The sequence below is a fragment of the Cucumis melo genome, chromosome 9, assembly GCF_025177605.1.
Source record: "Cucumis melo cultivar AY chromosome 9, USDA_Cmelo_AY_1.0, whole genome shotgun sequence".
Lineage (NCBI taxonomy): Eukaryota > Viridiplantae > Streptophyta > Magnoliopsida > Cucurbitales > Cucurbitaceae > Cucumis > Cucumis melo.
Genome location: NC_066865.1, coordinates 15496138 through 15517871, shown reverse-complemented (window position 1 = coordinate 15517871; position 21734 = coordinate 15496138). Strand labels below are relative to the sequence as shown.

At 33.1% G+C, this 21734-nt stretch overlaps 1 protein-coding gene, 1 long non-coding RNA gene and 4 other non-coding genes across 8 annotated transcripts; all 6 read right to left on the bottom strand.

Annotated features, from left to right (window-relative positions):
• Positions 1-14077: 14077 nt before the first annotated feature.
• LOC127151025 (uncharacterized) lies at positions 14078-16137 on the bottom strand. Its single transcript, XR_007823707.1, has 2 exons — positions 16015-16137; positions 14078-15744 (listed from the first exon to the last, which is right to left on the bottom strand). It is a non-coding gene; the product is annotated as an uncharacterized LOC127151025 (long non-coding RNA).
• On the bottom strand, positions 15060-15140 carry LOC127151084 (small nucleolar RNA Z103). The gene has a single exon (XR_007823823.1). It is a non-coding gene; the product is annotated as a small nucleolar RNA Z103 (small nucleolar RNA).
• Positions 15279-15359, bottom strand: LOC127151083 (small nucleolar RNA Z103). The gene has a single exon (XR_007823822.1). It is a non-coding gene; the product is annotated as a small nucleolar RNA Z103 (small nucleolar RNA).
• LOC127151081 (small nucleolar RNA Z103) lies at positions 15465-15548 on the bottom strand. Its single transcript, XR_007823820.1, has one exon. It is a non-coding gene; the product is annotated as a small nucleolar RNA Z103 (small nucleolar RNA).
• LOC127151082 (small nucleolar RNA Z103) lies at positions 15661-15744 on the bottom strand. The gene has a single exon (XR_007823821.1). It is a non-coding gene; the product is annotated as a small nucleolar RNA Z103 (small nucleolar RNA).
• A 1176-nt stretch (positions 16138-17313) lies between the features above and the next one.
• Positions 17314-21269, bottom strand: PSY (phytoene synthase, chloroplastic). 3 transcript variants are annotated; one of them, XM_051089431.1, is made up of 8 exons: positions 20881-21100; positions 20672-20781; positions 19894-20546; positions 19731-19781; positions 19246-19418; positions 18837-19072; positions 18175-18367; positions 17314-17605 (listed from the first exon to the last, which is right to left on the bottom strand). In XM_051089431.1, exons 3-8 carry the CDS (start codon positions 20351-20353, stop codon positions 17453-17455), a joined length of 1266 nt encoding a protein of 421 aa, XP_050945388.1. In that variant the 5' UTR covers positions 20354-20546; positions 20672-20781; positions 20881-21100; the 3' UTR covers positions 17314-17452.
• Between the last annotated feature and the right edge of the window lie 465 nt (positions 21270-21734).

The following is a 21734-nucleotide window of genomic DNA, read 5'->3' as shown; positions in this document are numbered from 1 at the left end:
GTTTTTGTTTTCTCTAAAAACTTTTAACTTATTTTATTTTGGTCTTATATCTTTTTTCTTTATTTCGTTAAATATTGGCATGGCACCGAATGAAGTTGATTATAGGTCGAAAGGATTATAAATGAATAGAAACTAATTAGTATTTGAGTTGAAACACATTTGTTGATATAAAATGGGGTGAGAGTTGGACATTATTGACTTAGTATTTGGAAGTAGTTAGATTTCAACTAATTAAGAGCATAGAAATTGATTTAGGAGTTGGGACACCGTTTACACTTTTTTTGTTTTTTGTTTTTTAATTACTTTGTAAGTGTTGGAATTTGATCCAAAGTGAATAATTGGAATCAAAGGACTTAGAATGGTAAAGAGAAAATGATAGGAAGATGCAAGGGAAAACAAAGTCAAAAAGTTCAAGTGGGCAAATAGAGGATAGGTTTCTTTTTGTTGAGTACATCAATTGCAGACGGCCATGGATCCAAGTTTCAATCTCCTACACACAACTCCTCTTTACAAGTAGTTACATAAATAATTCTAAAATAAGGTTAAACCTCCTCTCAAATAACCTTTTTTTTTTTTTTTAATAATTATATGATATTTTAAATTAGATTAATAATTTCAAAAATATTATTCTCTACACGCAATCAAACAATTTCAAAAATGAAAAAAAAAATAAATAAATAAAACTCACACCTATACTAAAAGTGCTCATTAATTGACACCCAGTGCTCGTAATATAAAATTTAGATTTGATTGGTTAAATTTTGGTATGAGATCATTTAGATTTTATCGTTTAAATTTAGCAAAATTCTTTGGTACAAAATCGTTTAGATTTGGCTATTCCGTAATCGTTTAAATATTGGTAATTTTCAAGATGAATAATTTTTTTTCACGATCTTAAACAACCAAATTAAATAAAAATTTAAAAAAATAAATCTTTTATATTTGGTACACGAACCAAATAACAGTGAAAAAAACCGCAAGAAAGAGAAAAGGACAATGGAAAAGAAAAAGAAAAATTGTAGAAGAAAGAAAATGAAAAGAAATGGCAAATTTGAGATATTTAAAAGGAGATAGCCAGCTTCATGGACTTTTTGATTTTCTTACATGTACGGTAAATATGTTGGTGTTTCGTTTATATTTATGAAAATTAATCTTCTCTAAAACTATTTTTCTGATTTTTAAATATCTTATAATTATTTTAAAAAAAAATAAAACAGAAAGTATTTCTAAAACCTATTTTAAAAAAAAAAAGAAAGACAGGGACTAAAAAATACATATCTATTTTTATAAAGTTGAGGAATAAACTAGTACATTTTCTAAATTAAGAGACAAAACAACACATCCATCCAAACTTGGGGGCTAAAATTTGAGATTGTGTTCATCTATGGAGAGCTTCTAAATTTGATTGAGAATTTTGTTACACAGTTTTTGTTAGGAGAAAGTAAATTTAGACTTACCTCAAAGACCTCTCCTGTTTTATGAAAGCTACAAACTGAGAATTCTAATAAAGCAACAAACACAGACCCCATAACCACTCCACTTTCTCATCCTCCTCACTTCCATAACAGAATTAAGTTTAGTTTGTTAAAACAAAATACATTTGTAGCTATTCATGTATTTTTGTAGAAATTATTAACAATTATTAAAAATGGGTATGAGTATGTTTTTTATAAAAGGAAAAAGCACGTAAACTTAACTCAATTGGTATCTATATGTATCGGTGGACGAAAATTAAGTTCCGAGTTCAAATCCTCACCCATAAGTTTGTATTACAATTAATACCTTTTAAAAGAAGATAAAGTTCTCATACAAGAGGAAATTGAAGCTCTTTTATTACTGTGTTTACATTTTTCAAAATCTTTTGAACTGTTGAAGAAACGGCTTATAGAACTCTCCTCTAGAATGATAATGTTCTTAGACAAGTGCTTGATGAATCTACTCCTCATGAAGTGTGGGTGAGATTACAAGCACTGTACTGTAAAGGGAGATGTGTCGAACAAGATTCATCTGAGAGAAAGATTGTTCTCTTCTAAAATGAATGTACCCAAATCAATTGATGAGAATCTTTTGATGATTTCAGAAGGATAACAACACTCAGATTAATCAAACAGAAGAGAAGTTGGGAAAAGAAAGTGAAACCACCAAATTCTTCACCTAAAAACTTACATCAATTAACCAAAATTAATGAGTATTTTATAAGCGAATCAAGTTATTAACAACATGCACCTATAACCTATTTGTTTGGATTCCGTGGAAGACGTGAAGACGTGAAAAATATCACCATTAATAATAAATCAAATCTCTATCAATCCCATTCAATTAATTCCAACCTCTATTTAAATTTCCCCATATTTCAACCTTATTTAAATATCACTTGTTGCTCAAAAACTCGTTTAAAATATTAAAAATCAATTTGAACTCTTCGAATTTTCGATCACTTTGTTCTAAATTTTATTACCATAATAAGCTAGTAGAGCGACCTACTTGACCTATAGATCATGGGCTCTAACAATTCAAGATTAACTGGCTAAACTCTTTTAGACCAACCTAATCAACATTCGTTAACTAACAAGTCATTCTACTGAAGTCTCATAGTTGCACTCCCCTCACTATAGATATATCTATGTCCACCTAATATAACCATGATTAGTAAGTTAAACCCTTCACAGGTTGTTCGTAATCTCAACTTGATCAATTTATCATTTTACCCTTGAGATTACTTCTTGTTACATAAGTACCACTGATCCTCTAATCAACAACTTGTTTAAGGTCCAACCTATAAACTGAATCCCTTTCGGGCCAATGAGAGGGTGAGCCTCTTTGTTCAAGACTGAGATTCAGTGAATAAGAGAAAACAACCTATCTACTGACTCTAAAGTGGTCACGAGTAGATTCCATCATGCACCTTATGTCCCCAGCTATTCACCAATCTTACCCCTGAAATTATAGGCATATTGGGCTAGCGCTGATGAATTGCCCTCACATGTGCATATCTAATAGGATAATCTTATATGAACAAGAGTTCATTGTTAGCTTAGGATTAAGGTTTAGTTACCTAGGTCATCAAATTAAAAAAAATAGTTAGTTGCAAAATGTCAACGATGTTATAACATAAAAGTGAATGTTTAAAAGTATGGTCTTATGCAAACTTTTTACATAGGATGCTCCCATTTTCATGTCTCTACTTGAACGATTTATGCCCACATCGTTTGTACTAACCATAAAGCAAGCAGCATTCATAGTGTTAAAAGAATAAGGCGTCCAACTTTATTCATATACTATAGACCATTTAGACTATGAACTCGAATTTGATCTACATTTATGTCTCTACATAAAGTTCAAGTCTACAAGATAGCCTTGAGACCTTAGTTTATTGGATTCAAAATTATAGTATTCTATTTTACTGATAAATAATTCAATAATTAGATTATTGAATGTAATTTACAAACTATGAGTCTTTAGGATATAAATTTCAACACTTCCTTTTCTTCATAATCCTTTTTTTTTTTTTTTTTGTGGTGTTGATTTCTTGACTACATGGTCTTTAATTCAAAACAAATGAAAAACTAAAGCTTGAAGTTTAACCCATAAAGAAGAAAGTTCTCATACTCTCTAATTTGAAAGTACCAAGAGAGGAAATTAAAGCTCTTTTACTATGTCTACATTTTTCAAAATCTTTTTCAATAGATACTTGTACTTGCATGCATATCAACATGTGTTATGTTAATAGGAATTTTGACCTTTTATTTCAACTGTTTTGAACATTTTGCTTAGAGATAAGTTATTCCTAAACATTTTCCTTTTCATTGTTAAGGATTTTATTTACCTTTTTAAAATGAAAATTTTCATAAATATAACAAACTGTCAAAACATTTACGGTTCGTGTAACAAAATGAAAAAGTCCATGAAGGTAACCATTTTTTAAATATTCCATGTTTGCCCTTCTTTTTCATCATCTTTCTTCTCTTCTTCCTCTACGATTTTTTTTTATTCTTATGCGATAAGGTCTCATTATTTTACATAAAAGGCTATAATAACTTGTATAATTTCTACAAGTTATCAGACTCTGTGCTATGTGATTGCTCATTGCAATGAGTCTCTGCTTGCAATCGTTCATTGCAATGTTACAATTGATCTTTTTGGTCCGTTTCTCACATAGCCAGTGACAACCAAGTGCCTTACTGAGTCTATCTCACGAACACTTTTTGTGACGCCTTAATATAAATCCTCCACTAAAGAGGTTAGAATGTTCTTGGCTCAGGGCATTGAGGTACCATTTCTATTTTGCTCTTAATTGCATTAACCTAGGTTCCTTTTGTCATCGCCGAAAGATTCACGCAATCTCTAGGTCAAGTCCATGCATCACAAATTGCTTTGGTACCATGAACTTGTTCGCACATTCTTCAGTTGAACTCATGATTCAAAAGAATTGAGTGTTTGCCAAAAATCAAAGTAAAACCTTATCCCTAATTTTGAAAAAGACATTCTCCGACAACAGCGTCAAAAACTTGGTTGTCTAATTTTGTGTGCATGTACCGTTTATTCATGGTTATGTCATGTTAAGCTCTAAGTGGTTGACTTAGTAGGGGATTAGGACAGAATTATGCGATAAAAAATGCTTCCTACCTATGCGTTGTTGATTTCCAAGTAATAAATATGTAGAACAAGTTTTCCTATCACCTGCTCAAGTGTAAGTGAAACAATAGGTTTCTTGGGTAAGCCAAGGTTGAACTCAGGGAATTTATATCAAACCTTAGTTATAAAGTTTACTTCTCATCTAGGCAGTATACAATCTTTATACAATATAAAGTAAAAGTGTGTCTATGTACTAAATCTAATATCTACACTAGAGATTTTGTAAAAGGTGGTATATAATGGTGAGAATATAGAGAATGGACTAACTTGCATTAAGGAAATGTGAAGGAATGTCTCCACATTGTTAGGCGATTAAGCTATACGGTAGTCCTTGATTCGATAGAGATCAGTTAATTTTTGTTAAGGCGAACACTTCCCAATGCCTTGAACGCCACACTTGCTCTCCTCTTGGGATGCAAATGATAAAGCTTAATTAAGCAATAGCTATCTAGAATTTGTTACTTATAAGACTCATATTGCCTCTCTTTTAAGGGTGACAACCATTCAGTGCCAAGTTACCACACTTGTTCTCCTTTCAGGACACAAATGATGGAGGTTTAATTGTCAAGATGGAGTTTGTTTCCAAACTCTTTCTTGTATGCGTTAGCTATGTCCTTGCTACTTACTCTCTCGAGCAGTTAACGACACATGCTGGTCAAGCGATGGAGTAAAGCTTAACTAACGCGATAAACCTTATGAGTTAGATCTCTTATCAAGAACTTATCACAAGCCTAAACTCCTTATAACACTCTGACAGATGAACAAAAAAAGACATGATAGATTGAAAAGAAATAAAGTTGCAATGTATTAAAGAATGCAGATCTTTTGGCCATGTACAATAAGCATATTGACATTACAGTGAACGTACAAAATGGAAAGTAAGAAAGGTGAGTTGAGTCGTAGAATGCCTAAGCATTCCTTGGCTCTTTTACAAGTTAGGGGAAGAAAATGGTGGTTCTCTCTATGGTTTTCTCTAACTCTCACTTCTAGATGATCGGAGAAGAAGATAGAAATCTTTTACAGAAGGCGAAAAGGCTAGTCTTTTCTGCATGCTCTCATGGAGCTCTCTAGGTTTTAGTACATTCAGACCAGACAAGTTTCCTTGGTGAAGAAGGAGGCTTTATATAGACTACTTTATATTCTTCTGATTATGTCAATGTCGATTTTAGTCTTGTCAAGTCACATCAACTCCAACTACCATTCTGTTGTCTATTAATGAATCTTCATCGCACAATAACGTGGCCTATCGCCTGGTGACATTAATCGCCAGACAATCTTCCTATCCCATAGCACGGGCTCTTCTTGCAATTCACCGTGTTTTCTTTTTCTTTATAATCCTACAATAAAACACTCACAAAACTAAGGTAAAACAGGCATGGAGACTTATGCAAGTTGTATTCTCTCTTATATATATTTATCAATTTGCAATAATAACTTGTATTTCTACAAGTTATTAGCAACCCTTAATCATCCCATTCTATCTCCCTCTACAGAATCCTCAATGTAAATATTTAGATTAGTATAGTTTTACTTTTATACCATATAGAATTTATACCGCATGAATTAGAAGTAAACTTTATAACTAAGTTTGATAGAAATGTTTGACTCTGGCTTATCCAGTAAACCTCTTACTTCACTTACACTTAGGCAAGCGGTGAGGAAAACTTGTACTCAATGCAGAATTAGAAAAAACATCAACGCATGGTGAGGAAGTGTACCTTTTATAGCATGACCCTCTCCTAGAGGCGAAGTTAGCACTTTTTATCGTATAACTTACACTACTCGCGTTGCAAGTAGCAGAAATAGATCCTTATATATGATGAATCAACAAAGTATAATTCAACGAATGAGAGGCAATTGACCCCTCAGGACGTGCTTTGTTTCTAACATACTGCTTTAACGTTCGTAGACTTCTTTCAATCGGATACATCCAACTATAAGAAACTGGACCAGTAATCTTCGTTTCATATGGTAAGTGAACGGCAAGGTGTACCATAACGCTAAAAAAGGCAAGTGGAAATATTCTTTCCAACTTACAAAGTATGATTATGATATCAGCTTGCAATCTGTCTAGATCACTTACTCTTATCGTTCGGGCGCACAAGTCACGGAAAAAATTACATAATTCGGTTATAGCAGTGTATACATTCTTTGGTAAGAATGCTCGAATACCAATTGGTAGCAGTCGATGTAATAAAACATGACAATCATGCGTTTTTAGTCCTGATATTTTCCCCTCTCTTTCATGCACACATCTCGATATATTGGAAACAAATCCATCAGGAAACTTAACTGATTTCAGAAACTTACAAAACTCTACTCGTTCACTAGTAGTCAACGTGTAGCTCGCATGTGGCTTCACCAATCGGTTACCCACTTCTACAAGATGTAAATCCTTTCTTATCTTCAGATCTTGTAAGTCCAACCGAGCATTCGTGGTATCCTTCGTTTTCCCTTCGATGTTCAATAACGTATCAACCAAATTGTCACAAACATTCTTCTCAATGTGCATTACATCAAGTTTGTGACGTAACAAAAGTCTCGACCAATAAGGAAGATTGAAAAAAATACTTTTCTTCGTCCAATTAAGAGCTCTCTTTCTTTTCTTATCCTGTATTGAAGGATGTTTACTCATAACTGGAAACTCCAACTGATCTAGTTGTTCTAATATTTCATCCTCATTCATCACCACAGGAGGAGCCTTACGCTCTACCTTTCCATCGTGTAGCCTACTTCTACGCCACACGTGATTCTGTGGAAGATAGCGTCTATGTCCCATGAAAGATATTCTACCTCGTATCCCGAAGGACGATCTATCACCCATGCATATAGGACATGCCTGATACCCTTTCGTACTCCACCCTGATAGGTCACCATACGCCGGGAAGTCATTAATCGTCCACAACAAGGCTGCGTATAGCTGAAAGAACTGACCTGTAAGAGAGTCATACGTACGCACCCCAAAAGTCCATAAGTCTTTCAATTCCTCAATCAATGGTTGGAGATACACATCAATTTCCCTACCAGAAGATTTAGGACCGGGTATGAGCAGTGACATAAAGAAATTTGTCTCTTTCATGCATTTCCATGGTGGCAAATTGTAAGGAAGTAACACAACAGGCCACATACTATACGAGGTACTCATTTGACCAAATGGGTTAAACCCATCTGAAGCCAAGCCCAAACGCACGTTTCGTGGATCAGAAGCAAAATCAGGAAATTCAGAATCAAAGTGCTTCCACCCCTCTGCATCAGCTGGATGTCTCAAGACATCATCTGTTTCAACACGTTTGTCCCTATGTCATCTCATGTCAGCAGACCCTTCCTGCGATACAAACAAGCGCTGTAATCTAGGTACCAAAGGAAAGTGGCGCAATACCTTATGCGGAATTTTTTTCCCTCTATTATGATTAACCTTGTACCTAGCCTCGCCACATGTAGGACAATGTTGCAAATCAGCAAACTCTTTCCAATACAATACACAGTCATACTTGCACGCGTGAATAGTCTCGTATCCCAAGCCCAAGTCACGAAGTTTTCGTTTTGCTTCATAAAATGAACTAGGAATAGTACTATTACACATTGGAAACGCTGCTCTTAAAAGTTCTAACAACATGTCGAACAACTTGTTACTCCAACCATTTAGAACTTTCACATGCATCAACTTAACCAAAAAATTCAACGACGAAAATTCAGAACAACCGGGGTACAACTCATTACGTGTTTGATTCAATAAGTCCTGAAATATATTATTTGTTGTATCTTCATCTATATTTACCCCAACATTCATCGCCATTTCATCTTCCAAACGAAATTCCTCTATTTCCTCTTCATGTTCAATAGGGGCTTGTAAATCATTTAGCATACCAAAGATATCACCTTCTTCATTAAATTGTATACTACTAGTTCCTTCATTAAAAGGATTATTACTAGTTCCTTCCTCAAAGTTTTCTGTACCTCTATAGCTTAATGACTCTCCATGATACACTCATTCTGTGTAGTAGGGGGATATTCCAATAGTCATTAGATGTCGTTCCACACCCTCTAATGAGCTTCAATTTAAATTCAAACATCTCTTGCATGGACACCTCAATCGTCTGTAAGCATCAACGTGAAATTTGGCAAATTCTAAAAATTGGGTCACTCCATGTCTATACTCAAGGGATAACTTATTTCTAAGTTTCATCCAACCCTTATCCATCGTTTAGGTCCCTAAAACATAAATAGGTTTGATTAGAAACATATGTCTCTCACTCTCTCACATCCATAACTTACTCCCCTGAATTTTCACTATTTTTCAATAACTAAGTTCAAACTATAGATGCTATCATAACTGCAGGATAGCCAACACAACCTAATTATTAACAACAAAATACTTGAAAATATCTTCGCATCCTACAAACCCCTCCAAACTACAGAGACTACCATAACTGTAGGATAGCCAAGACAACCTAATTATTAACAACAAAATACTTCAATCTATCCTACTACCACCCCTCGAAACCAGCAAATTCAAAACAAAAAAAGGCTACCATAACTACAGGATAGCCATCCCAAACATAAACAAATTCAAAACAAAAAAGCTATCATAACTGCAGGATAGCCATCTCAAATCAACAATAAAAATATTCAACACAAACAGGCTACCATAACTGCAGAATAGCCAAAACAAATCTTAACACACATATTACATTCCCAATTCAATTTAACTATTAACTCCCCCCCTCCCCCTCCAATTTCAATTTTCAATTCAACTATAAATCCCCCCCCCCCCCCAATTTCAATTTTCAATTTAACTTAAACCCCCTCCCTCCAATTCAATTTTAAATTTAACTATACATCCCCCCCCCCCTCCAATTTCAATTTTCAATTCAAATATAAACCCCCCTCCCAATTCAATTTTCAATTTAACAATAAACCCCCTCCCCCAATTCAACCCCCATTCAATTTTCATTTAACTATAAAATCTCCCCTCAATTCAATTTTCTAAAACAAAAATCCTAAACCATTCAAATTTCAAATTTCAATTTCAATTCAACCACAAATTACACACACTCTATACAAAAATACATTTAACAAACAAAAATCTATTCCAAAAGAAAATCCTAAACTAATTTTCATCAAAAAAAAACCCTAAAACATAAACTTAAACTAAATAAATTTTCATATTCCACTTACTTAAAGTGGCAGACAGCGGCGAGGGACAACGGCGAGGGAGGGCGGCGACGGACGGCGGCCGAACAACGGCAGAACAACGGCGGAAATCGCGAAGACTTCTTCTCCTTTCTTTTCCCCTCTCGGTTTCGGTTCTGTAATTTAAAGAACTGAAACAAATTTAAAGGGGATTTCCCGACGCAGTGACGTGGCGTCGGGAAATCCCTCAAAACGCGTCGGGAAAAGGGAAATTCTCGACGCTCATTAAACGTTTTTCCCGACATTTCATGGGGCATCGGGAAAAACCCTATTCCCGACGCCGCTCCCGACGCACTGTTCACGGCGTCAGGAATAGTTCGTTTTTTAAAATTAATTTACCCTTTTCCCGACGTATTCTTGCCGACGCCTTCGTGGTGCGTCGGGAAAACTTTCCCGACGCGTTGTTGACGGCGTCGGGAAAGTCCTTATTCCCGACGTTCTTTATGCCAACGTGCTTTTCGACGTTGGAAATGCTCCATTTTCTTGTAGTGGTTGGGTTTGCAATTAAATGCTTGTGGTATTTATTTGATGAAAATTTAAACTCTCCTTGGTTTTTTGACATTTTATATTGTAAATCTTGTATTTGTAAGTCTGTATCTGAATCCAGGGCATTTTTCTGAATAGTTTTAACACCAAAATTGGCCGAAATGAATTACCGAAGACCAAGAAATAGAATTTTTTTTATACCGTACAGACAGAAATCGAAAAAATAAAAAATAGTGCCATTCAAATTACATTTATATAAAAGGTTGAATTCCACCTCATCTATAGACTAAGTAAAATCAAGTTAGTTGGTCCAACACTTTATAAAATATATATATATATATATATATTGTCAAGTTTGTTGGTTCCATTTTTCTTTTATTTTATTAACTATATCTAATGGATTTGGTTTTGTTGCGCTTCTGCTATTAATTATTTTATCTGTTATGGTTATTTGGATTTGGGCAACTTTTTTGGTGGACTGTTGGCCTTTTGGATTTGGTGTCAGGTTGGGTTTTTGGTTTTTTTACAGAAAGTTAGATTAAGAAAAAGACATTGAGCATCAAAGTTTAGAGCGACCAAAAGTTGATTGAAGAGTCGGTCATCATGTCTGGTTTGGTGAGTTTGCCTCACATGAAATATATCTTCTGCAATGGTTGTTGATGGCAAAGAGGTTTTGCACGAGGAGGTCATGAATTGTCAAGTGGACATTTGACGGTATCACTGCTCTGTAACCTTGGATCCAACATGTGGCAATCTTAGTGAACTTCACCTAGGCTGTGTATCCGTATATGTACAGTTGTGTCGATGCTAGTTCAGTAAGCCATTATCATATACTCATACATCATTTTCACATGGCAATATATAATCTCATTCTACGGGTATGGGTAAATACCCTACATGTAAATGTTGTATCATCAAACTGGATTACCAATTTTCGGTGTTCTAATTATTATTTTTTTACTATCTATTACTTATGTTCTTACTCCAATTATAAGTTCGAGTGTTAGGTTAAGTTGTCAAGTTAATCATGACTTCCTTTTTCTTATGTTATTGTAATTTTTATAGTGAAAATTTGCTAGACGTGATCGGACTACTTACGTGTCAATTACTTTTTTCAAATAATACTGTAAAAAAAAAAAAGACAAAACTATGTTATTCAAAAATCAAAAAATTTACACTCACTAATATATAATTATTAGTTTAAAATATAATTATTCATAAAATTCTAGAGTTTAGTTTTCTTGAAACCAATGAACACACAGCAAACAAAAATTCAGAGCATAAAGTATTTTTCTCTGTTTTAAAAGTTTTATAGAATAACAAAAAAAAAATGCAATGAGAAAGGAGATTCGTAGAGGACTTCAAAATGGAGAAGAAGAAGAATAAGAGGATGAGAAGAAAAGTAGGAAAAGAAAACATAAACAAAAATTTGGAATGAGAATTTGATATTGAAAAGACCTTTCACTATATTTAACAAAGTATATATATATATATGTGCAAAATGAAGCATATTAAGATAAATGGGTTTAATTAAAATGATTGTATAAGTTTGATAATGTTTATGTTGAATTTGCCTTTTCATGTTGTTAATGAACAATGGGATGAGGAGGGAAAGAATATATAACAACAAAAAAGGAATGAGAAAGATGATGATGATAATGGAGAATGAGAAACAAGATATGCTTCTACTCAAAACTATCAAACCAATTAGAAAATTAAAGTATATGAGAAACTTTATTTTCTTTTTTTCTTTATAAATAAAAAAAAACGTTTTTTGTTTTATTTAAAGTTCTTTTACTGAATTAATTAATAAAAAAAAATAGTAGTTTATCGGTTATTAATTAAAAAACATTTATGATTCATAACTAGATTTGAACCCATAAAAAATGACAAATTTCAAACAATGTGTACTACTCATGTTATGGATTGACTACTCGGTTATTATGCTCAAATGATCGAGTAGTCAATCCCCATCAAATTTTACTTGTCTTTAAAATATCATTATGATGTGTACGTTATCGAATTTAAATGAATATTTTCTTCGTACAACAACGTTATATTATTCATCGTTGTGCTAAGCTTATTTTAGTTTAAATCATATGTTTTTCTCTAGTTAGATTCAAATTTTAAAATCACATGTTTTTATCCTTAATCATGTTTGAATAGAACTCAATTCTTCAAACATTGAAGTGGATTTGATATCTTCCAACATATACCAAACTTTTCAAAGCCAATGATTTAATTAAAACAATCTTGGAGAGTTGGTGTTCTGTATATATTTTTGGAAATTCTCTCTTGCATCATGAACTCAACCCATTCATGGCTTAGACTTGCCTTCTTCTTTTATAACCTTTTTATTTTCCTTTTTAATTATCACAACTGCAAAACCTCCTATCTCAAATGTTCATTTTTGTTCGTTCTCCCATGGATTTTAAAAAATACAGCTGCAAATATAACAATTAGATTCATTGTGTGTGTGAAAAATGAAAGACCACTGACCTACATGATCTTTTAATTATTAATTAGTAATCTCTCATTTTTAGAATTGTTTTTTTATTTATAATTATTAATTGATATAAAAAAAATTATCATTAACCATTTATAAGTTTTTCAAATTCCCATCTTCATATGCATATAACTTATTATTTAAGAGATCAAGAGGTAAGAATATGAAAAGTTATCTTTTTAATACTATAATTTAATTTTCAAAATTTATAAATATATACTAGTGATAAAGGTTTGTAACTTTTATCTTTTACAACTATATAAAGAACTCTCTTCGATCGTTTTTTTATAAACATTTGAATTTTCTCTTCTACTTAAGTCTATTTTCTTGATCTTTTTACTCACTATTGTTTTGTTTTGTTTATCACTTCGTTTATATTGATATATACTTTTGTGTTGTAATTACAATAAGCTAATATTTTGGAATTTAAAAGAAGACTCGAAGAACACAAATAAGGGATACAAAATTAAAACAATGTAAATTGTAAAATCCAAGTCGAAAAATTCTGAGTTCTTTTTATATATAATTATTATATAGCAATAAGAGCTTTCATTTGGTTTTATAAGTTAAGTGTATCAAGATTCTTTCTTATCATGTATTTTGCTTCTTTTAAATAATAATAACAATAAACTAACGAATTTTTCTAAGTTATACGAATTCTTTAAAAAAAATTTTAATTTGTAATGCATTGTTATGAGCGGTACATGATTATTCTTGATTTCTCAAGAAAGTAATAATCTTATTTTTACCTTCTTACAATCTTAAATGTTTAAGGTAAGTAATTAGTATATACCATTTTTTTCGATGATAATTTTGCAAAAAAAAAAGATATTCAATATAACCCTTAATTATTTTTTCAAAGATTATCATTAACCATTTGTCATTTTTGACACATCAATTCAATACAATTTCATAAATGTAGTAAATCTAGGATATAGTGTAATATCCTAGATTCTCTTTTTAAGGGAAACCATTGTTCTAAAAATTGATGTGTCCTGAAATAAATTTTTCGTGGAGAAGTAATTCGATTTCGAGATTTACAATGAATTAAAATTAAAATTAAATTTTCAAATTTATACATGTTTTAATCAAACCGTTTTTTCCACCCTCGATAAGGCAAGGAATCACCAATTCTTCAGACGGAGAAAATTCCCATTTCATTAGTTTTAAAATGCTACAATAAGTAGTCTTTTTAATTACCATCTTAATATTTAAATTTTAGTGTTTGTATATTATTAATAATGACCCAATCATAAATATACAAAATGAATAAATATTGAACAATACAACCCCTAAATATACAAAATGAATAAATATTGAACAATACAATCCCTAGCATTGATTAAGGATGAATAAATTTTTGAGCTAAAACAATATTCTCAGAAGGCAAATCAAACTTAAAATTTCTACGTCAATCACTTTCCATCCACAGTCCGTGAATGCTTCGCTCACTGACTCTCATTTTCTCTTTCACAAATCCTTACTATGAAACTGTTGTTTACCGATCACCATTTCAAGTATTTGTAGTTAGTATTAGCAAAGTATGTACAGCCATTCGGAACCAGAGTTCAACTGGCTTCGGTTTAAATGATTCTTCATTTTGTACATGCATGCCTAGTTCACCACTGTAATCATATATTATAAGCACTGATTGACCATTCATCAAGTGCATTGCTTACAACGGTGGTAATCATATATTGGAGCCCCTACATCTTTCCGCACCTAATCCTCGGACAATCAACTTGTATAAAAAGCTTCAAGGATTGTTCCTTCGAAGAACACAGCCTACCGGCATACATTGTCGTTTAAATACATGCCATGCCTCTACCCGCCATTAGGATGTGCATCAAAATAGGCCCATATTAGGTCAATCAAACGATGTTTTAAAAGCCAAAATCTTTACTAATGACTTGGTATTGTCTAAACTTCTCTGGTGCAAAATATCTTGATCCTAAGGTAAAAATAATTGAGTTGTTTCTCAGTTGCTCTATATCAGTTCATTAAAAGATAATCAGAACTGCTCATGAGCTCTTGGGAAAAGAAACCCAGTCCGTCAAACTTCAAAAGATCATATATCATACTGATTCTAGAACATAACTAAAAGGACACACTTAAGTAATCCTTTCAAACTTGCTAACCATCATACAGAGTTTATAATCCAACAAACAAAGTACTAATCATTAAATTAAAACATTAAAAAAGAAAAACAAATGTAAGAGAAATCGTTCTGTGCCGTAAGATGGATCAGATAAAAAGTGTTGGAAACACCAGCAAAGTAAACTCAGCGTCGATCGTTTGGGGAAAGTATCGTCACTTCCATCTTCAGAGCGAACATTTTACTAAAAACAATTAAATGCTAGAATTTCAAGCCATTTACTTGGAAAAAAATTTAGATATATTTCAAGGCAAAAATTCATTATTCAAATGAAGAAAAATAAGAAAAATCAAGTGGAAGAAGATGGATCAGACAGAATGTGATAAAAACACCAGCATAGTGTAATCAGCGTCGATCATTTGGGGAAAGTATCATCACATCCAACTTCATTCCAACTCAATACAAAAACACATCTTAAGCTAACTCCAATTATCAGTAAAAAAAACTGTAAGTGGAGAAAAAAAACCAATTCAATCTAGGTAAAGAAAGGTGGATCAGACAAAAGCGTGATAAACACACACCAGCATAGTATAATCAGCGTCGATCATTTGGGGAAAGTATCATCACATCCAACTTCGTTCCAACTCAATACAAAGACACATCTTAAGCTAACTCCAATTATTAGTAAAAAGATTGTAAATAGAGAAGGAAAAAGAAAAAAGCAATGCAATCTAGGTAAATAAAGATGGATCAGACAAAAGCGTGATAAACACACACCAGCATAGTATAATCAGCGTCGATCATTTGGGGAAAGTGTCATCAGTTCCATCTTCAATTGAAAATCATACAGTTCACACAATGCAAAAACATAGCAAACTTAAAACTATATAAACAAGTAGTGGAATCTAATTTGTCCAAAACTGCAATTCAGCGGCTAGCTTCGTAAGGAAGCCACAAAAGCCTCTGCGGTTCACAGAATCGGAACAGATATCGCGTCGGCTCATACGAAGTATCCGATTGTGAAACAAAGTCTCACGGATGCTCGTAATCAGTATTCGACGCTATTAAAACCACTACGAAGAAGAGGACAAAGGCTTACCTGTTATGGAACCAAACCATACAATTATAGAGTGGAGATGAACCGAAGGAAGAAGACGATTGTTGGTGAGTGAGAAGAAGGGAAAAGTAAGTAATATGTATATATAGAAGCAGAGAGAAGAATGTCCGCCTTCAATCAAAACCCTAAAATCGTATATTAGGGTTTACAGATCTATGGTTTTGTGTTCAGCCACGTGTAGGGTTTTGATATATTTTTGCTTTTCCGGTTTTTAAACCATTTATTTGCGTTTCTTAAATATTTCTTCTGGCCATCGTTTTTTATTCTGTTAGCAAAAATGTATTTTGGGGTGTTTGGAGAAAAAGTTGAGCTATGAGTAGTTTGTATTACGATAAATTTAATATTATGATTATATGTGTTTGGGGAAAGAGTTGTCTAAGTAGTGTTGTGATAATTTGTGTTTGGTGGAAAGGTTTATGTTATGAAACTTTTTTTTTTAATTTGTATTATAAGTTCAATATATAAATTTTGTATATTTAATTTATCAAATCGTCGTAGTTTTCATAAAACAATTTGCATAATTGAAAATCGGGAAAAAAAATTCAAAAATTTGTTCTACAAAGGTAATCAACCTCTCCTAAATAATTATGTAGAAAGCATGCTTGTTCCTTCATGTTTGTCTCTATTTTGCTTTTTAACCAATTAATTCTGATACAAAGCGATCAAAAGCTTTTGCATTGGATTCCATCCTTAAGTTCATATCTGTATGCAAATTTAATTATATATATTAGCTTTTAATCTCAACTTTTCTTTCAATATTCAACTTCAATCTTTAACATTAATAAATAATTATGAAATGAAAAATTATAATTATAATTCCTTTAATTGATAGGCAATAACGATAAAGACTCCAAATTAGTTCTTAGTGAAAAATCGAAACTAAAATGACAAATTTTAAAATCAAGAGACTAAATTGAAACAAAACATGAACCTAAATCGAACTAAGAATTTAAAAACTAAAGATAGTATTCTTTCCCGCTTAAAATCATTTTCAGCTTAACAAACTTCATTTAGTATAAAAAGTTATAAATTTTGTTGGACCTTTACCCCTCACTTGTTGAATTTAAAAATGAATAAACAAAATGTTTAATCAACACATTTCTCTTCCATTAGCAAAGTTTCTTCTCTCTCCCTCTCTCCCTCTCTCCCTCTCTACTTTTTGGAAAAGTTCCTCTATGTGTTTTATTTTACATCTCTTCCATCCCATAATTTCAACACCCTTTTTTACACTAAAGAAGAAAAATACAAACTAATTATGAACAAAGCCCTACGTGAAGCACCTTGAGAACAAAAATTGGAATTTGACTATAACTAATTGAAGAGACATTGTATTAGATAAGAATATGCTAATATACAATTTTTTTTTCTTTTTTTGTGGTTGAATTTTGATTGTGTTTGTTGAGTGTATAGTGGTATAGATTCATGAAGGACCAAGGAGGGCCCTTCCATAAGCCATTGGCAAAGCCAATATTTTCTTGGCTTTGCTCACATAAGCCCTTTTTGTGAAGTTGTCGTAGTCGTTTGCTTCGATCTCATCCAATATTTGCCTATACAATAGCAAAGAAGCCCACACCTATGCAACAAAATAATATTTAAATTACATATTCTTATTCTAAGAGAACAACTAAAAGAAAAGGTCGTCAAAGCCATTACAACTCAACTAATATGCATACATTAGCAACCAAAAAGTTTGTGATTTGAATCTCTCAACTCTTATTGTACTAAAAAAACTAATAGAAGGAATCATCTTCCTCTTCCATTAGTGGGAGTTTCATAAAAAATAAGATTATTCGATAAAAATAGACAACTAAGTTTATGACGTTTGTTTGTCATCCTAAAAGGTATGTTTGAAGCTACAAAAACTATCTACGTTACTAACACTACTTTTTATTTAATATAAAAAAAAAATCAAAAATTATTTCGAATCATAAAGCTAAATTTTAGAATGGGTTTATAAAAAGTTCTAGTAGTCGATGTGTTAACTTATTATTATTTATTGAACTTCAAACTTTTTGATTGAAAAAATATATTCTTTTGTGACAATTGAGCTATGGTAACTCAGATATATAAATTTAATATTTTACATTTCCACGTGCAGAAGAAAAAACCAAAAGTATAGAGAGAAGGAAAAAGAAACATTACCGGCCATCTGCTAGCTTTATTAAGCTCCAAAACTCCTTTCTCAGCCTCATCAAAGAACATTCTAGCCCTCTTAATCTGATTCTTCATGAAGTTTCTCCATTTATCAGTTACTCTTCCAGCAAATATGTCCTCATCTGAAAGACCTGCCTGTGCTAGCTCATCTTGTGGTAGATATATTCTTCCTCTTCTAGCACTATACACACCCACCAAACATTTTTTTCAATCATATTAAATCTTTCCATTCATGATTAACAAAACAAAACAAAAATGACAACATGTGTCATCTACCTATTAATAGATAAATCCAATTACAAGACAACAAAAGGTTGTAATCTAACATCTTTCGAACCTGCAACTCATAGGCACCTCAACTAATCTAAAAAAATACGTTTGAATGCATTCTCTATGAGGCTTCTACATTTTCACTAATCCTTGGTCACTACCAAGTTGACCCATCTGCTTAAATTCACTCCTTGTCAAGTTGTTGAGGTTTTAAGTGATGAAATCAAAGTTTTGAAGTTAAACTTAGATTGGGAGATGTTCTCTTTATGCTTACATCTTCATCACCAGACAAAGTAGAAAGACAACAATTGAGATATGAACCAATTATTTCATTGTGGTTTTGAGCTTAGCAAAACATTAGTAAAGGGCAGTGAACTTACTCTTCTCCAACATCTCTGAGAATGTTTGTGAGCTGATTGGCAATGCCTAATGCTAAGGCAGCATTGTACACACTCTCTGTGCTTGCTTGGGACTCAGGTGCAATGCCCATGACAGGGACACTCATCAACCCAACTGTACCAGCAACATAATAACAGTAGAGATAAAGTTCGTCGAAATTCTTGTATCTCGACTTCCTTAGATCCATCCGCATCCCTTCAATCATATCTTTGAACGGCTGCAGATATCAAAGCATATTAAACTTCAATCATCTTAATAGCCCAAAACAGAATCTCTACAAGAGAGATATCAAGTTTGTAAGAAAACAAAACTAGTACTAGGGTTAAGAAATATTCAAATAAGCACATATCAGATTCAGTAAGGCATAAAGTTGATCAAACCATATCCAACCTGAATATCGACAGGGAACTTAGTAACAGTATCCGCCAAAGCTGCATCGAGCATATCGAATGGCCTCCCTTGGAAAAGCTCTTCCAGCCTTGCCTCCCATCTGTCCAATGCAGTAGGTGTTATGTGTGAAGCATTTGGCCCATCAACAAGTTCATCTGTCCGCCTACACCATACTTCATGCCAAGAACAAATGCAAGAAGGAGAAAAGTCCACATTACTCTCAACAACAAACTTCCGTCATATGCCATGATTATTTTATTTATTAGTTCAATCTATTGATCAGTTCATTAGACTAATCTATGGTGGTTGATTTCACAGGCAAAACGGTATCATGAGCATAAAATTTCATGAAAAAGAAAACTAAAACATTGATTAAACATATATCCAAAATCACCTACACTAACTTTCTTTGCAGCAATGGCCAATGATCAAAGCAGAGAAGATGAAATAAAGGTTATCCAAACAAAAAGTTCATAACCGCCTACCATAAATTGCCCAAATAGCCTTTTGCCTCTCCGGTGTCATCAACATAGTTCCTAAAAAGATAAAAGATAAAAGAATCAGATAAGAATCAAAGAAACATTGTCACTTCTCTAATTTTCCATCTCCAAACTTTTGGTTAGAAAAATATAAACAGAAAAGGCTAACCCAGATAAAATGTCTTGGCATACTCTGCACAAACTTCACCACAACGATCATAAGCCTCATTCAACAAGCTCAAAGTCCCCGGAAGAACGATATCCGGCTTCACATCCAATTCTCCGGCGGTTCTAAGTTGTCGTTTCACCAGAGCCGCCTGTTTCATAACTACGTTATACACCTTCTGCTCAGCTGAGACGGCTATTTCTCCGGCGGGATTCGCCACCATACTTGCTACAATAACAGACCCATATCCACTTTCATGGAGAATTGGGTATTTCAGTTCTGTAGAGTGAGAATGATTCCCCCATTTCTGTTTCTTGTTAATCAGATTCGGCACTCGATTTCTCGAAGAGAATCTAAAAGAATCGGGAATTTGGGGTCCATCTCGAACTGAATCAAGAAACCCAAAGCTGGATGGGGAAAGTTCAACGTTGGAAGAAACAACCAACGATGAAGCAAAAGACATATCAATCGATTTTATTCCCACTAGAAGGATTCCAAGGCTTTTAATGAACGAATCGCAGAGGAATCGAGAAACTCAGTTGCAAAATGAAATGGAAAGGCCAAGATAACTTAAATCCAATTAAACCGCCCAAGAAATTCCAAGCAATGCTTCGACACGGATGAAACTCCCACTTAGCTTCTCTTTTGTATCGCACCTGTAATTCGTCCAAAAAAAATATATAGATAAAAAAATACCCAAAATGGAGTAAGAATAAATTATAAGAACCCGATTGTGTGGGTATAAAATAAACACCATAACCAACAAATACCAAACACCCACATGATCATAATCCTCAAGAAAGGGCAGAAAATGTGAAAGCTCAGTTCACTGTTTCTCTTTTTGGAGGGGTAAGTGGAAAAGGGTCGGTTTCTTTCGTCATAAAATTTTGACTGAAGATTAAAAAAAGGAGGAAACGGAACCCCCAGAATCAGACGAAACATAGTAGAATGTAAAGCAAAAAGAGGAAGCTATAGAAGAGAATCACTTACGAGGGAAGAAGAGCAATGAAGCAGAGAGAAGATGGGGGGGTCTCTGTTTGTGTTTGAATTGTATAAAAGAGTGATTGATTGAGTTGAGACTGGGGTGGTGTGGGCTTTTTGGTTGAAGGTTCGTAGTTGCTGGAAGAATTTGGTCCGCAAACTATGTGGCTGATTGATCTGGACGACCAGCTTGTGCAAGTTGCGGCTGAGTTTTTGAATGGGAGCAGAGAGACAAAAAAGAGTGTCAGAATTGTTTGTTGCCCAATTGAATATTACTTCTTTTCGTTTTCATCCACAAATTACATTCATGGTTTTCATTTGTTACGGGACAAATTTTTCTCCTTCAAAAATTTTGAGTCCTTTCAACTTTCATCTCACTAATAATTTAGTTTAGGTGTTGTTTACTGAGTAATCGTGAAAAAATTAGATTGATAATTCAATTATAACCAAACTCTATTACATCCCTCATTACCAAAAATTATGGATTTCCTCAACTTTAACAAATCTTGATACTAATGTTAACAATGTCTCATAATTGGTAGTTTTTTTTTTTTAAATCTAAAAGAGTAACGAAAGAACATGATATAATTTTCAGACTCAGTCAGTCAGATTGATCACTCTTCCTCGTTCATCGGATTGCGACTTTTGTTTATGATTTGACGTGGGTTTTATGTATAGCAAAACACAACTAAACAATCAAATGTAATCACTTGAAGTTCACTTTTTAAACAACCATTGATTCATTCTCATTGGATTGAGGTAAACATTGCCTTAGTTTTTAAAGTTTAGGTAGTAACAATTTTGGTTTAGCGCTTGTACCTTCAAATTTATATTAATATCGGGGTATTTAGTGACTCATGGTA

Bases quoted from the DNA above. Each gene is read 5' to 3' on its own strand.
- PSY (XM_008464946.3), bottom strand. From the start codon at position 20,353: ATGTCTTTTGCTTCATCGTTGGTTGTTTCTTCCAACGTTGAACTTTCC. The intron at 19,419-19,730 runs GTAGGCGGTTAT...CTTGGCATGAAG, and splicing joins GGCTATTTGGGCAATTTATG to TATGGTGTAGGCGGACAGAT. The intron at 19,073-19,245 runs GTTGGATATGGT...TGATATCTGCAG, and splicing joins AGTTCCCTGTCGATATTCAG to CCGTTCAAAGATATGATTGA.